This window comes from Castor canadensis, chromosome 2 (genome assembly GCF_047511655.1).
Source record: "Castor canadensis chromosome 2, mCasCan1.hap1v2, whole genome shotgun sequence".
NCBI lineage: Eukaryota > Metazoa > Chordata > Mammalia > Rodentia > Castoridae > Castor > Castor canadensis.
The window spans coordinates 41,771,877-41,790,792 of NC_133387.1; the positions used below are offsets into that span (position 1 = coordinate 41,771,877).

The 18,916-nt window shown below is 33.4% G+C and overlaps 1 protein-coding gene across 22 annotated transcripts in view; it reads right to left on the bottom strand.

Moving 5' to 3' along the window:
• Phf14 (PHD finger protein 14) overlaps positions 1-18,916 on the bottom strand; it is a 229,686-nt gene that overhangs the window by 163,928 nt on the left and 46,842 nt on the right. For all 22 annotated transcript variants that reach the window (XR_012445135.1, XM_074064662.1, XM_074064665.1 and 19 more), the window contains exons 7-13: positions 18,241-18,378; positions 8,456-8,602; positions 7,522-7,792; positions 7,114-7,220; positions 5,963-6,058; positions 4,019-4,122; positions 1,580-1,711 (exon numbers count right to left, since the gene is read on the bottom strand). Coding sequence is in view for 21 of the 22 variants with exons in the window: in XM_074064662.1 (XP_073920763.1) it covers positions 1,580-1,711; positions 4,019-4,122; positions 5,963-6,058; positions 7,114-7,220; positions 7,522-7,792; positions 8,456-8,602; positions 18,241-18,378 (995 nt within the window). In the remaining variant the exon portion in view is untranslated. The remainder of the gene's footprint in view (positions 1-1,579; positions 1,712-4,018; positions 4,123-5,962; positions 6,059-7,113; positions 7,221-7,521; positions 7,793-8,455; positions 8,603-18,240; positions 18,379-18,916) is intronic.

The following is an 18,916-nucleotide window of genomic DNA, read 5'->3' on the forward strand; positions in this document are numbered from 1 at the left end:
TAAATTTTGACTTCTTAAAATTGTTACACGTGACCAAAACTTTAAATTAATAGTGGATGTAGATATGTGTTATTTAATGTACAGTAAGTACCCCATTCCAAAGCTGAAATTCTAAGAGTTAACAGGGTTAGGAAGTAAGAGAAAAAAAATATTGTCAATGGAACGTTACCAAGAAAAACAAAGAAAAAAATATTTTGTAAATACTTCATGGATAAAGGAGAATGGTAGAGGGGGTGAATTCCAGTATGATATATCTGATATATTGTAAGAACTTTTGTAAATGTACAGTGTACCCCAATCCAGCACAATAAAACAAAAATAAATACTTCATAGAAGTAAAAACAAATAGCACTGCTAGTTAAAGTTGGCATAATGGGGGTTTAGTGTATTAGCACAGGCTTGCACAGCATAGAGACGGCAAAAACAGAATCTGGTAACATTCAGAATGTATACCAGCGGGACTTGTGGAAGTTTAACTAAAGACTGGGTACAGTCACCAAATAAGGAACCAGGGACCGGACCCTTACTCTACTGAAAGGATTAGCAAGAATTACGCAGGAACTAAAACAGTAGTCAATCAGTGACATGCTAGTAAATGTGTAACACTGGCTCTCTGAAGGAGCGGAGGAAAGCCTTCATTTGTAGCATTTTTCTAACGTCCATTAGTATGAATACTCCCAATCATGGCGTTTCCAAACTACCACCTTGGCATCACAGAATGTGAAGTGGAGAAAAGATGTGTAATAATAATCATTACCCAGTTTTTCTACAGTACAACACAATAGACTTAAATAACCTCAAGGACACAGATACAACTTCCTAAGAAAATGAACAGAAAAGTAGTCATGAGAGATGAAACATATTTAATGTGCTTGAGGAAGATGTAACCTTTTGAATATACTACTACTCAAGGATTTGGGATTTGCTCTTTTCTAAAACTGGAAAGGTGTTCTACATGAAAAGAATACTCATGTTCATTTCTATAAGAAATCAATCTAAAAAACTTGAACACCTCTCACTTGGCCTAAAATTAAGGATAAAACTCATGATAGATATCATAAGCTTTTATGAAACATCTGTAGTGATTCAACATGGTTAAATCAATGAAAAAACTCAAAAGTTTTGTAAATTTTTCTAGACTTTTGAAGAATGACTGGTTGAACACAAAATTCACTCAATTTTAAAATAAAAGATAAAAGCATTTGAGAAATTCCTAATGATAGCACAAAAGAAAATTATAAATATACCACACAGAATAGAGGCCTTAATTATGAAGCCATTGCTAAGATAGAAACCCATTTGCTATCCATTACTAAGATAGAAAAATTAACTAAAAATTATTTTCTTAAAAAAAAACTGTATATACAGAAATGTGAAAAATCCCCTTACTATCCTCAGTTTAATATACACTAGCAAAAAATAAACTATTAGAATTATAACAATATGCTATGAAAATATCAATTCAAAAGTTTGGTGAATACTTACATTATGAATCAATATGATATAGTACTTCCTGTCACAGTGCTAAAGGTAGAAGTAAACCAATTCTAACATCTAAGACCCACTCCATTTTACTTACCAATAACTGTTCTTAGTCTTTCTTGGCATCCTAGTAAGAGGAGGATCCAGACATCCAAGATGGTAATGGAGTTTGCAGGTATCACACAATAAAAGAAGATGTTGGTCATGGTTCTTCTTACAAATTCCACAACTTTGATAAAAAGGTAGCAAACAAGGGTCAGACTAATTGTTATAGTGAAACATAATTTACTTATAACATCTGATAAATTTAAAATTTTCCATCTTAGTATTTCTTTTGTCAAGGTATCTTTTCTTCTGGAATGATGTATTTTTATACCACAGACCTTTTTATAATGTTAGTAACTGTTAGTTTTAAATGCTTTGAGAACATAAAAAAATAGATCTAGTATAAACTTAAATATTACTAGAGACAAACCTTTCAAAGAAAGCAACATTAAAGCTATTTCTTTTGACATCTTTAATTTTAATTATTACTTAAAATCCATTTAACATTTGTTCAACTTCTCTTCAGAAATAAAATTATGAAATAAAACAATTTTCTTACTTTTAAAACCTCTATGAAACTGAATTAATTACCTGACAAACAAAATTCAGTTTATTTTCTACCATTAATTATAAATCTTTCATATAGCCTTCATCATATAAACAAGATACTGACACGTGTGTGTGTGTGTTTGTGTGTATGTCTTTTCAAAATCAGATTCTGAGCCTTAAAATATACCAACTGATATTTGTTGAAAATATTAAGGAGTTTTACAGTTGTTTTTGTTGCTAGTTATTTTAGGTGTGTTTTTTATTTGTTTGGTTTTAGGAAATCTAACTTTTCTCATGGAAAAGGCAATTTAACCACTCCTACAAACATAAGCAGCATAAGCCTGAAAATTTAGGTTATATTTATATGTTGAGAATGTACAGGATAAAGGAAAAGTTGTTGAGAACCTAAAAGAACCATCAGTGCATAAAAAAGACCAAAGAACCAGGATGTTGTGGCTTTCATTCTTTTTGAGTCATTGTTTTTGGTTTTTTATTGTGCTGGGTGGGAGTACATTGTAGCATTTTTAAAAGTTCTTACAATATATCAAATATATCATACTTGAATTCACCCCCTCCACCGTTCTCCTTTATTCTCCCTACCCCTGATATCACGTTTTTAAAATATTCCTAGAATAAAAAAGCCAAAAAGCAAATCAAAACAACCAGTACCTGACCTCAGAATAATAAAAGGAAAATCACTCTGAAACAAATATGAATTAAGTCATAGAAGTCAAAAGTATAGTGATATGACTGATGGTTTCAAAGGAACCAACCATGCTTAGGAAAACTGTATTGATTAATGCTAATGTTTACATTGTACATTACTTATGGGCTCTTCTCATATTTTAAGAAAGTTACCTGCTATAACCTGTGGGAAAAGCCTCCAACAAAGAACAGAGGGTAGTCATGGAAACTGTTATTGTTGCTATTGCTGCTATTTCTAAGAAAAAAAGTGGCTGTGGGAAGAATATTTATGGATTTAACAGATATGTGTAAGTACATGCATATGTATATACATATATGTATAGTTTATGTGCATATAGACACATAAACACAAACATCATTTTCTAAACTTCTTTCACTTAATATAATCAATATAAATTACACAAAAAAAGTGAGCTCTTAATTTAGATACAGAAAGAAGTGAAGGCTTAATTTAGATACAGAAAAAGTCTTGATTATCTAAGATTACTATAATGGTGAACACTGTAAAAACATTGAGTACAGAAATTAAAAACTGCGTTGGTGGAGTGGCTCAAGTGGTAGAACACCTGCCTATCAAGTGTGAGGCCCGGAGTTCAAACCCCAGTGATGCCAAAAAAAAAAAAAAAACAGAAAGAACAAAAATATTTCTGGAAATAAAAGTACTGCACTGAGCAATACTTTTAGGATAGGCACTATCCTAAAAGTATTCATTACTTTTAGATAGTGAATATCACTTTAAGATAGTGATATCTAATATCACTATCTACAAAATCAATATAGACTGTATATATGATATTCATCATACCCACAAACAAAACTTTCCAACTCATCCAAGTAAAATAAAATATAAACTTTCATTTGTTTATTATGTTGGTTAACATAATCAACATCTATGTAATTATTATGAATAAATTATAAGTAAGTTTAAATAATTAAATTTAAGACAATAATTACATTTTAAAAGTAACTTTTCAATTCCCCAAAGAGAATTCTTCATTTCTATGGAGCTTATGCAGATATATTCCTAGTTGCTTCAAAGACAGAAAAAGCCATTTATCTAATCTTATTAAAGAGCAACAAAAATCTCTTCTATTACTCAATCTAGAAAGCATCTTTGATAAAATGAACCTCAATTAATTTCTGATATGGACATAATTCACTCTTAAATAACTGACTCCGTTCTAGTAAGAATTAGTTTAAAAATACACAATATCAGTCTATCAATTTCACTACTTGCCTATACAGGACTGTAGGAAGAGTAGATGTCTTTTGTGTGCCTCCTTCTTTTTTACTTGGTTTTCTCTCCTTGGGTGCTCGCAAAATCGCTGGTATGTTCAACTTCTATTGATTTGAACAAATGCAGTATATATTGTTTTAAGGATGAAATATAAAGTAACATTTTCCTATATTTTCCATTCAAGTCAACTAAATATGCTAGGACTGTGAAGGGTATATCTGCTTACCCAGCTATTATATTAATGAAAAAGAAATAAAATGAGATTTTGTCTAACAGTTATTTCCATTATAAACCCATAATTACACACTTTTATCAATTTTCAGGGACACACTAAAACATTATGAAAATTAAACTACTTTAAAAGAGTAAAAGATGAGGACAAGCACATAGGAGGTTTAAAAAAAAATAACACAGCACACTTGACAAAAAAGAATATTGAGGCCGTTTATTTTCCTCAACATCCCAGATATGTTGGTGCTCCATAGGTTAATTAGAAAAATTATCTTATTGGACCAAGCTCTCCAACAAAACGGATGAGATTCTCTTTGGGCTTCTACTAATCTCTAGTATGCTGGCTTCTCAGACAGCAAACATCTATCAAAGTCGTTTCTTAGTGGTCCAGTGGATCCACATCTATTCAGCCAACTGGAAAAAAGTATCGTACAAATGGTACAAATGAATCCTACCTCTGCTGTGCATTTTACATTTGCACAAGGAAATGTACAAACCTCTGTGAACAGACATTTAATAAATGAAAAATTTTTATAATAGATAATATTTTATACTACATAGCATATTATAAAACAAACTTACAAATCAAGTCAGAAGATAATGCTACTTGGCAAAATAAACTACAGTTTGTACTCAACATTGCCTTCTCTAAATATCAAATACAAAGCACCATAATTTTCCAAAAATCCATCAACAACCTATCAACAGAAACAAAGGTTAATTCTCCAGAGACAATTCTTCATTCTCACTTTTTAAAATAAGTTATTCTTTATGGTACAAGCCATAATACACTCTGTAAATAAAAGAAATTCTCTTCAAAGCTAGCATGGCATAGTACAATTCAGTATGTATTACTTTATAAAACACATAATATAACATGTAATACATATACATGAATTATATCATGAATTTGACTCTGTAAACCTCTGAAAAAAGTGCAATGAAAAATATCTGCTCTTTGAAAACCCTCCATCTCAAATAAAACACTTTCATAGTGAAAGAACCATAAAAAGTAGGTGTCCATCATCCATACTTAAAAAATATAATTGAAACTGCTTCAAAAAAATTCTTATCAGTTACAAAGACTAAAGAAACATTCAAAAAATTCTATTTTGCAATATTCTTCTACCAACACCAAGAACTTTAGCAAGCTAAGTGTTCAAGCATAAAGGACATTTTTTTTTACTATAATGACAATAATAGCTCCCACTGAAGGGAAAAAACTATACTTTAACATTTAAGTTTCAAAGACTATCTCTTACACAGCTCAAAACCAAATTAACATGAAAATGAATCTCTTCAGTTTGCCTTTTTAAAATTTAAATCCAAATAAAATTTTACAAAAATGAATACAGGAACATGAAAGGAAAAATTGTGAGAAAGAACTAAAACTGATAAAGGAAAGAAGAATGTAGTAGGAGAAACTATGCTTCAAATCTTAGCTCATCACAAATGACAGGTCAATCAGTTAGAGCAAATGAAAACATTCTGTAGGCAAGATAGCTGCAGAAACAACCAAATTAAGCTACAGGTTCTCAGTGGGTGGCTTCCAATGCTCTAGATGTATTTCAGGCAGAAATCATTATCCTGGAGGATTAGGCTCTGATCAAACACAATGCTGCAGTTAGTGAAGTGACAGCTGTGTCAGAAATCTGGTCTTTGAAAGTCATACAGAACGTACGAACTGAAGAAAGCAACTGGAAAGAAACTAACCTGCCCTGTGATTCGGCCTAGCAAGGCCCATATTCCTTGTCCTTCACTTCGAAGTTTTCCATTCAGGTTTTGTAATTCTTCTAAGGATTCGCACAGCTACAAAGTAAATAAATCAAATAAGTAAACTTCTTTGGATAGAAATTTAAGTAATTTACCAATAAATACCCAAGAAAATCTACATTTATATTCCAGATACTTTTAAAAGATTCAGATCACGGAACTACTTTTGACACATAGGGCTATACAATTATTTAGCAGCATCAACAGAAAATGAGCATTTTGTTCCACGCTACCATTTTTACTAATGGTGATACTTGTACATTTATATAGTTCATTATAGTTTGCAATATAATTTCACACATACTCTGCTAACTAATCACTATGTCCCTATCAAGATGCATTTTCATCATTTGTCCCATGACAAAACTAAGAATCACAGAGACTTTGTGATATGGCCAGGATCACAGAACTACCAAGAACCCCCAGTTCGTCTGAATCTGATCCCAGTACTCTTTTCACTACAGTGTGGCTAATTACTAAACCTTATGTCCTACTAATTTTTATCAGTTAAACTGTTTTCTAGTAGTAATTCAATACAAGTTTTAAATGTTCATGTTACTTAGTACTAGGATTTTATTGTACCTCAGATATAATGAGATACAATAAAAACTTACATTGATAATTATTTTTTGCCAAAGTAGAATTGTAATATAATTCAAACTAAAAACAGTAATTTAAAAAGTAACTTTCTAAATCTTCTACAAAACTCAAAAAGAGAAACTCTGTAACACTGTGTAGATTAGAAATAGGGATGGAGATAGATCTGTTAGTCTTATATCTCAACTCTGCAACTTGATTGCTATGTGAGCATGGGCAAATTACACATAAGCTCCTCAGAACGTAGCTCCCAACCCTGAAAATGGGTGCAATAATCATAACCTACACTACAAAGGAGAGGACTAAATAAATTACTGCACGTAAAGACATAGAAAGTGCTCATAAGAGACAGTAATGATAATGAAGATGATGAGAAGTACAAGACACTAAAGCAGAACTGCAAAATGAAATAAAAATAGAAATGCCATAAAATCACAAAAGAAATCTTAAACAAGATTTATTATATTATGCTGTGTATTTTGTAACCGACTTACCTTGTTATATTCTACATGAAGCTTTTCTTGCTCATTCTCTAATTTATCCTTTATATTCTTTTGTTCAGCCATATTTTCCTGAATTTGAATCATGCGCATATTTCTCTCTATTTAAATTAAATATCCAGTTTACTTTAGTAGAGAGTAAAAACTAATATAAAAAAAAATACACAAAGAAACTAGCCATAGATATGGTCACATGGGTAAACCTACACTGTTTAAACACTTATAAATGTATTGAAAAAACATGAACCTAGAATTTTACAAAAACCTACAACTTAAGAAAATAAACATATGTAATGTAGTTAATGACTTTCTAAAATTAAATATTTTAAAATTAATTATCAAATATTTTTATTAGCATATTATTCTTAGTGCAAAGGTACATGTGTCATTGTCTATACTGACCAAAATAATAATTCACAAAATCAGCTGTGAGCGCTGGCTGCTTATGCTTTCTTCTTCCATCCACACTAGAACTAGTATCAGAATTGTCCACTGGAAAGATATCTGTACTGATCCCCATTAATTCTGCTTTCCGCATCAGTTTACGAATGGCTGAAGCACTACTAGTGAGTGGTCTGGGCAGTTTTTCCCTGGGAACCCAGGCCTGAGGTCTGGTAGATCGAGCCAATTCTGCCTTGGCACGATATTGCTGAAGCCGGGCATTGATCCTTGCCTGTAGGAAAATGTGCACAAATTTTAAAAGATAATAAAATGGAACATACTTATTATGATTTTTACTTCTGTGCTTTGAAAAAGCAAAGATAACTACAATCTCCTATTCAAAGCAAATTATATGTACCAATGGTCCTTAAAGTATACTGTATAGTTCTGGAGTTACAATAAACTAGATCCATACCTAGTTACACCTGTCCTCATTTATGATTAGAGCTGTGACAAAATGGTTTGAGTAAGTTAATCTCTCCTTTTAATGCCTATTACAGCCTCCACATATTAACTTCATGTACATAGAAGTAAATTTTGAATGATGAACAAACTGATGAAATCCTCTGGATAAATAAACATCAGAACACACTAAAAGAAGATCTAGAACATTTGCACTGGTAAAACAGTTTCATCTCAGCTACTTTTGCAATGTGGAAATATACTTTATAAATAGCTGCTCTGTTTAGTAGATGAGAAGGAATGTCTTCAACCACAAACTCTACGAACCATTTACCTTAATCACAAGCCACTTCTTAGGTAACCAACCAAATTACATAATTATATTTTATATGCTCACATCTAGATGTCAATCACACATCGCTGACAAACACACATGAGATGTGAAATTTATAATCTTAAAAAGAAAACAGTAAGTTTGGCATGATTCCCATACCTGTGCTTCTGGCGATAGCTGCTTCTCTCTCTCTTGCAAAGACATTTTACAATAGGATTGTAGAGCCAAGTAGTTTTTTCTCTTCCACTTTCTGTCTAACCTATCTGCATGTTGCTTACAATAAGCAAAAAATGGATCTGCTATATCCTACACAAAAAGGGGGTAAAGAACATTTTTACTCCAGTAAATCATTAAAAAAATTGACTATAAAACCATACTTCCTTTTTGAAGAATCTCCTAGTATTGGTTACTCCTATAATAAATTACAAATGTTAATATTCATACATCAGGATAAAGAGTACTGCTTTAGAAACTTAACCTAATAATCAACTTTAAATTAACAATTTTTTATGCAAAGGGCCTTGTGAGGATGAGGGCCATACTTGGGCGATCCAGTACTTGCCGAGTATGTGCAAGGACCTGAGTTTGACCCAGCACCACAAAGAAAGAAAATAAAGGGCCTTGTGGATTCCAAAATACTGAAATCAAACCTTATGCATTATTTGGGTATATCTGTATAACTCTTTTTGAAAACCACAGTTTAAAACAAGATTTTAATAACCTTTGTTAGAAACCATCAATAAACATTATATGTACAAAGATTCATATTATAAAACAACAATATATTTAAAAAAATACAGGTAGGATTGGCCAAGACAAATAAGTGGGGCATTTTAAAATTACTAGCAATGCATGGGCAGATTCTACCTGGGGGGGAACACACTAATGAGTTAAAAGCTCTCTCTATTTGACTCCGTGAAAGAGAACAGTCAGGTAACAAGGGAAAGACTATATTCTGAAGAGAGAGGAAGAGCGTCAGGAGCCATAAAGAGGTAACAGAACAGGACAGCTGAAAAGCATGGGGAAACAGAGAGGACACAGAGAAAAGAAAGTCTGCAGCTACAAATCCAGGTCCCCAGGGGGAAGAAGTCAAACCTACAACCACAAAGTAAGCCAGGTGACCCTGGAGACAGAAAGGCAGAAGAGAAGCCCCAACTTCCTTTCAGCCTTCACCCACTGCAGGAATTTAATATGGCAGTGAGTACTCCTGCTTAGTAATAAAAGCAGAGTAACAAAAACAGATAGTAATGGAATAAAACAGAAGATCCAGAAATAAAACCACAGTTACCACCATCTGATTTTTGTTGTTTGGGTTTTTTTTTTTTTTGGTAGTACTGGGGCTTGAACTCAGGGCCTTCACCTTGAGCCACTCCACCAGCCCTATTTTTGTGAAGGATTTTTCAAGATAGGGTCTCATAAACTATTTGCCCAGCCTGGCTTCAAACCACGATCCTCCTGATCTCTGCTTCCTGTGTAGCTAGGAATACAGGTGTGAGCCACTGGTGCCAATTTTTAACAAAGATGCTGAAAACATATGATGGAGAAAACCAAGCTTCTTAAACAAATGGTGCTGAAAAAATTGGACATCTGCATTTAAGGAGACTGAAACTAGATCCCTACCTCTCACCCTAGACAAAAATCAATTCAAAATAGATCAGACTCTTAAAGTAAGACCTGAAACTTTGTCACTACTAGAGGAAAACAAGGAAATCACTTGAAGATATTGGCATTAGGCAACAGCTTTCTGAATAGGATTCTAATAGCTTAGGAGATAAAAGCAAAAACTGAAAAATAGGACTGGGCACAGTGACTCAGGCCTATAATCTGAACTACTCGGGAGGCAGATAATGGAAGGTCTTGGTTTGAGACCAGCCCAGGCAAAATGTTATCAAGACCCATCTCAACCAATCAAAAAAAATAAAAAGGTGGGTGTGGTGGCACAAACCTAGCATCCCAGCTATTTAGGAAGTGAATATAGGAGCATCACTGTCCAGGCCAGCCTGGACATAAATGTGAGACCCCATTCAAAAAATAACAAAAGCAAAAAGGACTAGGGGAATAGCTCAAGTAGAGTGCCTACCTGGCAAATTCAAGGCCCTGGGTTAGAACCCCAGTACTGTAAAAATAATAATAATAATAATAATAATAATAATAATAATAATAATTGACAAATGAGAAAATACCAAATTAAAAAGTTTCTGAAAATCAAAGGAAACAATTATCAGAATGAAGAGACAGCTTACAGAATAGCTTTTGACAGCTATTTTTCAGACAAGGGATTAATATGCAGAATACACAAAGAACTCGAAAAATTAAAAACGAACAAATAATTCAACTAATAAATGAACTGAACAGACAGTTCTCAAAAGAAACACAAATGGGAAATAACATGAAAAGCACATGTTCAATATCCTTAGCCATAAAGGAAATGCAAATCAAAGCAACTTTGAGATTGTACCTCATCCCAGATAGAATGGCTATTATCATCAATAACATAAACAACAAGTGCTGGCAAGGATATGGGGAAAAGGAACCTTCATAAAATGTTGGTGGGAATGTGATTTGTACAAGTACTGCAGAAATCAGTATGAGGTGCTTCAAAAAACTAAAAATTGGACTATCACATATCCAGTTATATCACTGCTGGGCAAATATCTGAAGGAATTTAAGACAGCCTGCAATAGGCATATCTGCACAGCCATGTTTATAAAGCACTATTCACAATAGCAGGGTTATGGAACTGACCTAGGTACTCATCAAGAGATGAGTAAATAAAAAAATGTGGTATAGGTACACAATGGAGTGTAACTTATCCATAAAGAAGAATAAAATTATGTCATTTGCAGGAAAATGTATGGAACTAGAAATCATGGATATTAAGTAAAATAACCTTTCATGCACTGCATGACGTCTCTCATACTTAGAATCTAGACCTACAAAAAAAAAGAATGATACCAATATAAAACAGGAAGACTATTTGAGGGCATGAACCAATGGGAGGGGAGGGTAAAAAAAAGAGGGTAAAGGTAGGTGAAATGTGATCAAAGTATTTCATACACATGTACAAAATAGATAATGCGGGCTGGCAGAGTGGCTCAAGAGGCAGAACACTAGCAACTGTGAGGTCCTGAGTTCAAACCCCAATACCACCAAAAATATAAATATATGTATCTTTAAAATAGATAGTAAAACCCATAAAAACCATTAAAAGGGGTATAGGGAAAATAAGAAAGAGTAATAGAGGAGGTGAATTTGATCTAAGTACATTATATGCACGTATGGAAACATCACAGTGAAACTCCTTAGTACAATTAATATACACCATTCAAAAGGAAAAAAATGTGGTAAATACACACTATGGAGTGTTATTGAGCCATCATCATGTCAGGTGAAGTAAGTCAGACTCGGAAAGACAAATACCACATGCTTTCTCTGGTATGTGAAATCTAGGTCTGGAAAAAACAATACACGAACATAAAAGGGGGACTTTTGAAGGGTGGAGCAACCTGTGGGAGGTGGGAGGGAAAAAAGAGACGGTGGGAGAAAAATATGTTCAAAGTACATTACGTGTATGTATAAAAAGGTTGTAATGGAATCCACATAAAAATTTTTGTAAGAAAATCAAAACAGAGGATGAGTAGGAAGAGAGGCCATAAGAAAGAGCAACAGAGGGGGTAAATATGACCAACATATACTATGTGCATGTACAGAAATATTACAATGAAATCCCTCACTTGGTACAATTATACACACCAACAAAAAACATGTAAACTAAGGGCTACGGGCATGACTCAGAGCATTTCCCTAGCATTCAGGAGGCCCTGGGTTCAATCCCAGAACTGCAAAAGAATGCTGCTTTCTTTCATTGCATATAAGGTAAAGCCACAGTAATGTTTAGGTTTTAAACAGATAATCCATTTTGATGTAAATGGAATAACAACAAAAATAATTTAATTCGAAACCCTGACTAAACAACGTTCTGATTATTTTAACTCAACTCCCTAAGAAATATGAAGTAGCAACTAAGCCAATATTAACAAGACCCTTCTGAATGGCAGGAAAAAAGCTCATGAGAAATAAAGCTTTGGCCAAAAAGTACTACTAAAACAAGATGACTGGATTAAAAGGCAAAGACAGACTAAGAGATTAGGGCAAAGAATATAATGCCCAGAAAGTTAAGAATTCTGTTATTCTAAAGCAGGGGAGGAAAAACTGGAAAAGGTGACATTTCTACTTTTTCCTTTCTTTATTCTCTTTTCTGTCATTTAATGCCTGCTACAAAGATGTGTTTCATTTGGTGTTAAGTACCTGGGTATGCAACAGTGCTGGAAGTAAACTGCTAGCTTCTTAGCTGTGGCAAACTAAGTTAGCAGCTGAGCCCCAAACTTGTCTTCCCAGAGCTTCTTACTGCAAAGCTCATTTCTTTGACAGAAAATGAAACTATGAGATTTCACTTTCCCAGTCATCTCACTGGTAAGAGTGGTCACAGTGATTGTTTTGGCACAGAAGATGATGAAAACTACTATGGTGGACATAAAAGAGAAATTTTCATTCTTAACAATAAAAGAACCCCATTCCTCCTTTTCTGCTTTAAATGCTAGAATGAAGTGCTTAGGAATTCTCATAATGATGTTGAGAACAAGAACTCATAAATTTAAAAACAACAACAAAAACACATAAATAAAAAAAGAAAAAGAAAAACATGATGATATTGGTAGAACAGGAGGGAAAAAATTATCTTGGATTGTTAAGTTGCTGAAACAACCTCAGAACCACTTGTGACTGGATTTATCATTTGAGATTGTTAACATACTATTTAGGCCACTGTAGTTAAGTATTCTATTACCTGCTGCTGAAAACCCAGGAGTCATACAAAAGTTCAAAAAGATAAACAATAAAGACATATGTCTCACATATGTAAATATCATAATGTATCCCCTGTACAACTATTATATACTAATAATAAAAAAGAAAAAAATATGCATTTGTAGTATACTACAAATGTGGCTCCAAAATTTCCAGAAACTTAAATAGGTTAATATAGTCAGTTAAATATTTGTAACATTCACACACTCAAAACTAAACCCATTATTTAAAAAGCTACACACAGCTACACTTACAGGGACTCATTCAAAACACCAGTTATTTTAAGCTACAGCCCTATAAGAATCAATACAAGCAGAAAGGCACCTTTTCAGTACTTCTCTTGTCTACCTAAAGGTAGAAGCTGGTAGAAGTAAGGTTGCCTCTCTCTGGGGAGTATTATTGGCAAAGACCACTCATGCCTGCATAAATAAACATTATCACACATTGTCTTGTCTCCTGCTTGTTCTCCTAGAAACTAACTTGTTCTTAAAAAAGCCTTTTGTCCACTTGGCCTCTTCTCTGTTAAACTAGAGAATGTCATGCTCCGACCCTCCATCTTTGGCTTTTTGGAGAGTTGTACTTTTCTCCTAAATAAATTTGTGAATAAATATGAGAACTGTGAACTCCTGTATAAATATGCGAATAAGAATCTGCCTTATCTTTGGCAAATCTGTCATTTCTCAGTTTAAGCCACAAGCCTCTATATAAAACTTCAGAGGAAAAGTTTTTCCTCTCTCTTTTAGGAATTGAGAGAAAAATAGTAGGTAATGCACTAAAAAACTGGTTCATCAACATTATCAGTTAATACAGAAGAAAAAAATGGTTTTCAATAAGAACAATAATATAAGAAACACATCAGGAAGGAAAGCCTTGTAAAAGGGTTTGGACAAGAGAATGACAACATCTAACTTAGAGATTAATGGGACTGTACTGACTGAACCAAAAATAGCCTCTATTCCATACTGAAGGGGTTAGCAAACTACAACTTGGTGGCCAAAATTGACCCTGCCTGTTTTTGTAAATAAAGTTTTATTGGGATGCAGCCATGTTCATTCATTTACGTATTGGCTACTTTCATACTGCAGTGGTAAAGGTAAGCAAATATGACACAAATCATCCATCTGCAAGGCCTAAAATATTTACTACCTTGCTCCATATAGAAAAACTATGCTACCCTCTGCTCTACAAAAGCAAGAGCAGGAAATGAGATTATTATATTAATTCAAGAGAAAAATGGTGACTTGGACTAGATAGCAACAATACATTAATAAGTGACCACATTCTGAAAATACTGCTGTGAGAATGTGGAGTGTGAGAGAAGTCTGAGTTAACAGCTGTAGAGTTAATCTAGGATAATTTTTAAAATAAAGCATGAATTTCCAAATAACTATGAGGCATACACATATACAGGCCACTGGAACGCCCATAAAAAATGACTAAATTTAAGCAATATAATGTCTTGACAAACTTATTTGAAATTATTTAATCCACCAAAAGTTCATTACTGCCAATCCTGGTTCTAGCAATAATAAAGCATCAGTTCAGTAGTCAGATCTAGTTTGAGTCCTTGAAGTTTAATCCACAAATGATTTCAATCCACTATATCAAAGGTTGTAGAAAAAAATCAATAAAATCTACAATCTTACATTATTTGAAAGAGAATTTTCTAAGTAACAATGTAAAATTATTCAGTATTAGCAAAAACACATTTTAATTACAGAAGAAACTCCTAAAGTAATCTGTAATATTAACAAAGTGAATCAAAAAGCATACAAACTTCAAACAGGTCTTCACTAATGTGAAAAATCACTATGTCAGAAGTTCATTTTAAAAAATCTGGTAAGGTGTACAACCTCAGTGGATACAACTGAGGTGTTTATCTTTCCCACTTTTTTTTAACCACCTATATAAAATGGCAATGGAAAAGTAAGACAACTAATCTGATAATCAAGTTTAAAAAGAAAAACAAACACTTCGTAGAAAGTTTACACGATAAAAAACTGAAACAGAAGGCAAGATACTCTTACAAACAATTGATCCATTTTAATGTAAAATGTTTCTTAATTTAAAAATACTGTTACATGGTGATGGACTGGCTCAAATGGTAGAGTGCCTGCCTAGCAAGCATGAGGTCCTGAGTTAGAATGCCAGTGCCACCCAATAAAAAATGCCGGGTGCTCATGGCTCACACCTGTAATTCTAACTACTCAGGAAAAAGAGATCAGGAAGATAGAGGTTTGAAGTCAGCCTGGGAAAATAGTTCTTGAGCCCATCTTGAAAATACCCATCACAAAAGAGGGCTGGCAGGGTGGCTCAAGTGGTATACCAAGCACCTGCCTAGCGAGCATGAAGTCCTGAGTTCAAACCCCAGTACCACACACACACAAAAAAATGCTGTTACGCTACATTCATTCCAATAGGTAAATGAACAACTGTGTACAAATAACCAAAACCTTCATTTTAACAGAATGAGTACTGTCAAATGCAAACCTCACTGATATCAACTCATACACGGTCTTGAGTTTTGAAACACTGTTTGGAAACCTTTATCAATTTCCAATTCTTGCCAGGTACGGTAGAGCACATCTGTAATACCAATATTTGGAAACATAAGGTAGGAAGACTACAAGTTCAAGACCAGTCTGGACTACACAGTAAGACCCTGTTGAAAAGCATGAAAAAAAAAATCCAATTTTTTATAACAAACAGGAATATATGTAAATACACTTAAAATCACTTCCCACAAAAAGAAATACAATGACCAGTGTAGCAAATTAGGAGGAAAGTGACATTTCCAGCATCCAGGACATCTACCTATTAATCATGGGAGGCAAGAAGGCAATGAAGAAGCCTCAGGCCCAATTTCCACATCCTGATATATTTCAAGTAAATTTCCCCAAGTTAGCTGATAAACACAGACGTACAGAGCAGATTGCACACTACTTGTCTAGCTCATACTGTTTTGCTTGCTTCATGTTAATTTGCATGCGTTTAGATGGAAAGGCACTCTCCAATTGCCACAGACCCTGTTTTGCCCTGCTGTCCTATCTTTGGCTTTTCACATTTTTGTTTATTACCAGGTAATCCTCGGGATTTATAGAGTCCTCTATGTCTAACTTGTATTATCCCACTGTGCCTCTGTCCATCATCCAAAATTGTAGCCATGATTAATCCACACAAACCTACTGTATAATTAGCCTCGATGTCTGCCCAGTAGCTGTGAAAATGCTCAGTGCTTATCCAGTACTCTTCATCAATTAATCAAAGTACAACTCTTCAGAATCAGAGATTGGAATGCAAACAGACACATGTATCAAAAATACAACTTTTCTGTAAGATTCATTTAAATGCAAATAAAATATATCATCACATACATGCCTCAATTATTTTTCAAACTTTCTTCATCAGATTATTTTTACTTGTTTCCTAGCTATGAAATAAATGTACTAAGATAAAAGCCAAGTATAACAAACACTTTATATAAAACTAAAATTTTATCGAATAAAGGAAGAAGAACGGGGCTGGACGTGTAGCTCAAGCACTAGAGTGCCTACCTGGCAAGCATGAGGCCCTGAGTTCAAACTCCAAAGCCACCAAAAAAAAAAAAAAAAAGCTGATGGTGAGGAAAAAGAGGCATACGCTGGAACTATGACTCAAATGGTAAAGTGCCTATCTAACAAGCACAAGAGCCGGAGTTCAAACGACAGTACCGCTGAGGGGGAAAAAAAAGAAGCCATCATGACTATATAATAAAAATTACTGAATAAGCAATTACATGCCCTTATAAAGAGCTTAAAGAATCAACCTGCTTTCAGGACTCCTTAACAGTGTCAAGTAAGTTATATTTTTAGATAGTTACCACATTAGAAATTAAAACCAAAAAACTTCTTAAATACTCATTAATTTATCTTAAAATAATCTGATTATAATAAATATGTGCTTATTAAAATGATGTATGAAAATTGAAAAAGCAAAGAAAAAACTGTTTTAAATGACTCAATTTATCCACAAAAAATTTGGTGAGAAGAATGGCACTGTTTTACATTTTTGCAATTTTATTTAATGCCTAGATACAGAAAATAAAAGACAGAAAAATTCTCAAAATGTGTGTATATATATATATATATATATATATATTTTTTTTTTTTTCTTTTTTTTTTTTTTTTTGTTGGCAGCACTGGGGTTGACACTCAGGGCCTCACACTTTAGGCAGGTGCTCTTACCACTTGAGCCATGTCACCAGCTCTTTTTTGTAATGGGTTTTTTCTAGAGAGGATCTGAAGAACTATTTGCCCTAACTGGCTGACCTCTACCTCCTAAGTAGCTGGGATTACAGTCGTGAGCCACAGGTACCCGGCTCAACATGACATTTTGTAAACTATGTAATCTCTGGAAATCTCCATTATTACTCATGAGTATAGAATTTTAAAAATAAGTAATTTTTGTAAAGTTATAAAAAGTTTTAATCAGACTCTTTGAAAGAATCTTAAGGGGGTTTCAAAAGTATACTATGAAAACAAATAACTGCTTAACCTAAAACCAGTAAACCTGGGAGGAATACTATAGAATTAAAATTAATAATATAGATTGTACCACAGATACTAAAGGTAGGATAACAATTTTATTTAAAGAAAAACAGGAGGAGGTTACCCATACACAATTTCAGATTCTCATAACTGACATTTTAATGCTTTAAAACACCTATGAGACCGGGAGCATGGCTCAGGTGGTAGAACACTTGCCTAACAAGCATGAGGTCCTGAGTTCAATCCTCAATACCACCAGAAAAATAAATAAAAATTAAAACAAAAAAACCTAGAATTATGTTTCATTTTATCTGTCAGAAGTCAGAACTCACTATAAAATTTTGAATGTTTTCAAAGGTCTGAATAGTTTTAAGACTGACAAAACCCTTACTTGTTTCTCAGGTTTTAGGTCAATGATCTGGACATAAAGATTTTAAGAATAAATTTTAAAATTTCTCTTATGCTTTACAACTCTTATGGTACATAAAAGAGTAATGAGAAGTCTTTTGAACATATTCATCAACTTAACAAGTGTGGGTTAAATATACATACCTCTTCTGCTGCTGCCTCTGAAAGCAGACCTTCCTTCTGGGCACAGGTCACATGAAAATAAGCTCTGCACATCCCTGCATCACAACTAATGCAAACTCCAGTTCTAGCAAAGCGAGGGTCTTCACAAAAGGAACACTCCTATGAGAGAATAACAGGACCACTTTCAGAATAAAAAAATTTTCCAAAACAGACTTCATTTTTCACACATAAGACAACTGAGGTGGAGATAAGTTAAGGCACCTGCTTGAAACAACAAAGAAAGTAATGGAAAGTCAGGCTTCAAATCAGAACAGTTTTATTCTAAAGCCTACCATTAACCTATACTAACTCTTAAACAATATAATATTGCTTCAAAGAGGAAAGAAAATAAATGAGACCATCCACCAAAAAAAATCTAGGCATTGCAGCTTAACAAATTACATATTTTAAAAAATACCTTTAAAAGAACTAAAAGTAGTTTTAGATAAACAATGAAATTGATAGACACACAATATAGCAAATTATTAATATTCTTTCAATATAAAAAGGGAAACTGTAAAATAAAAGGTACAAACTGACAAATTATCCAAAAACATCCCATCAAATTTACTTTTTTATCCTTTTAACTATCTTAACAATGGGGTCAACAGGACCAACTACTGGACAACTGACGAACTGTTTAATATATGTGTTCTAA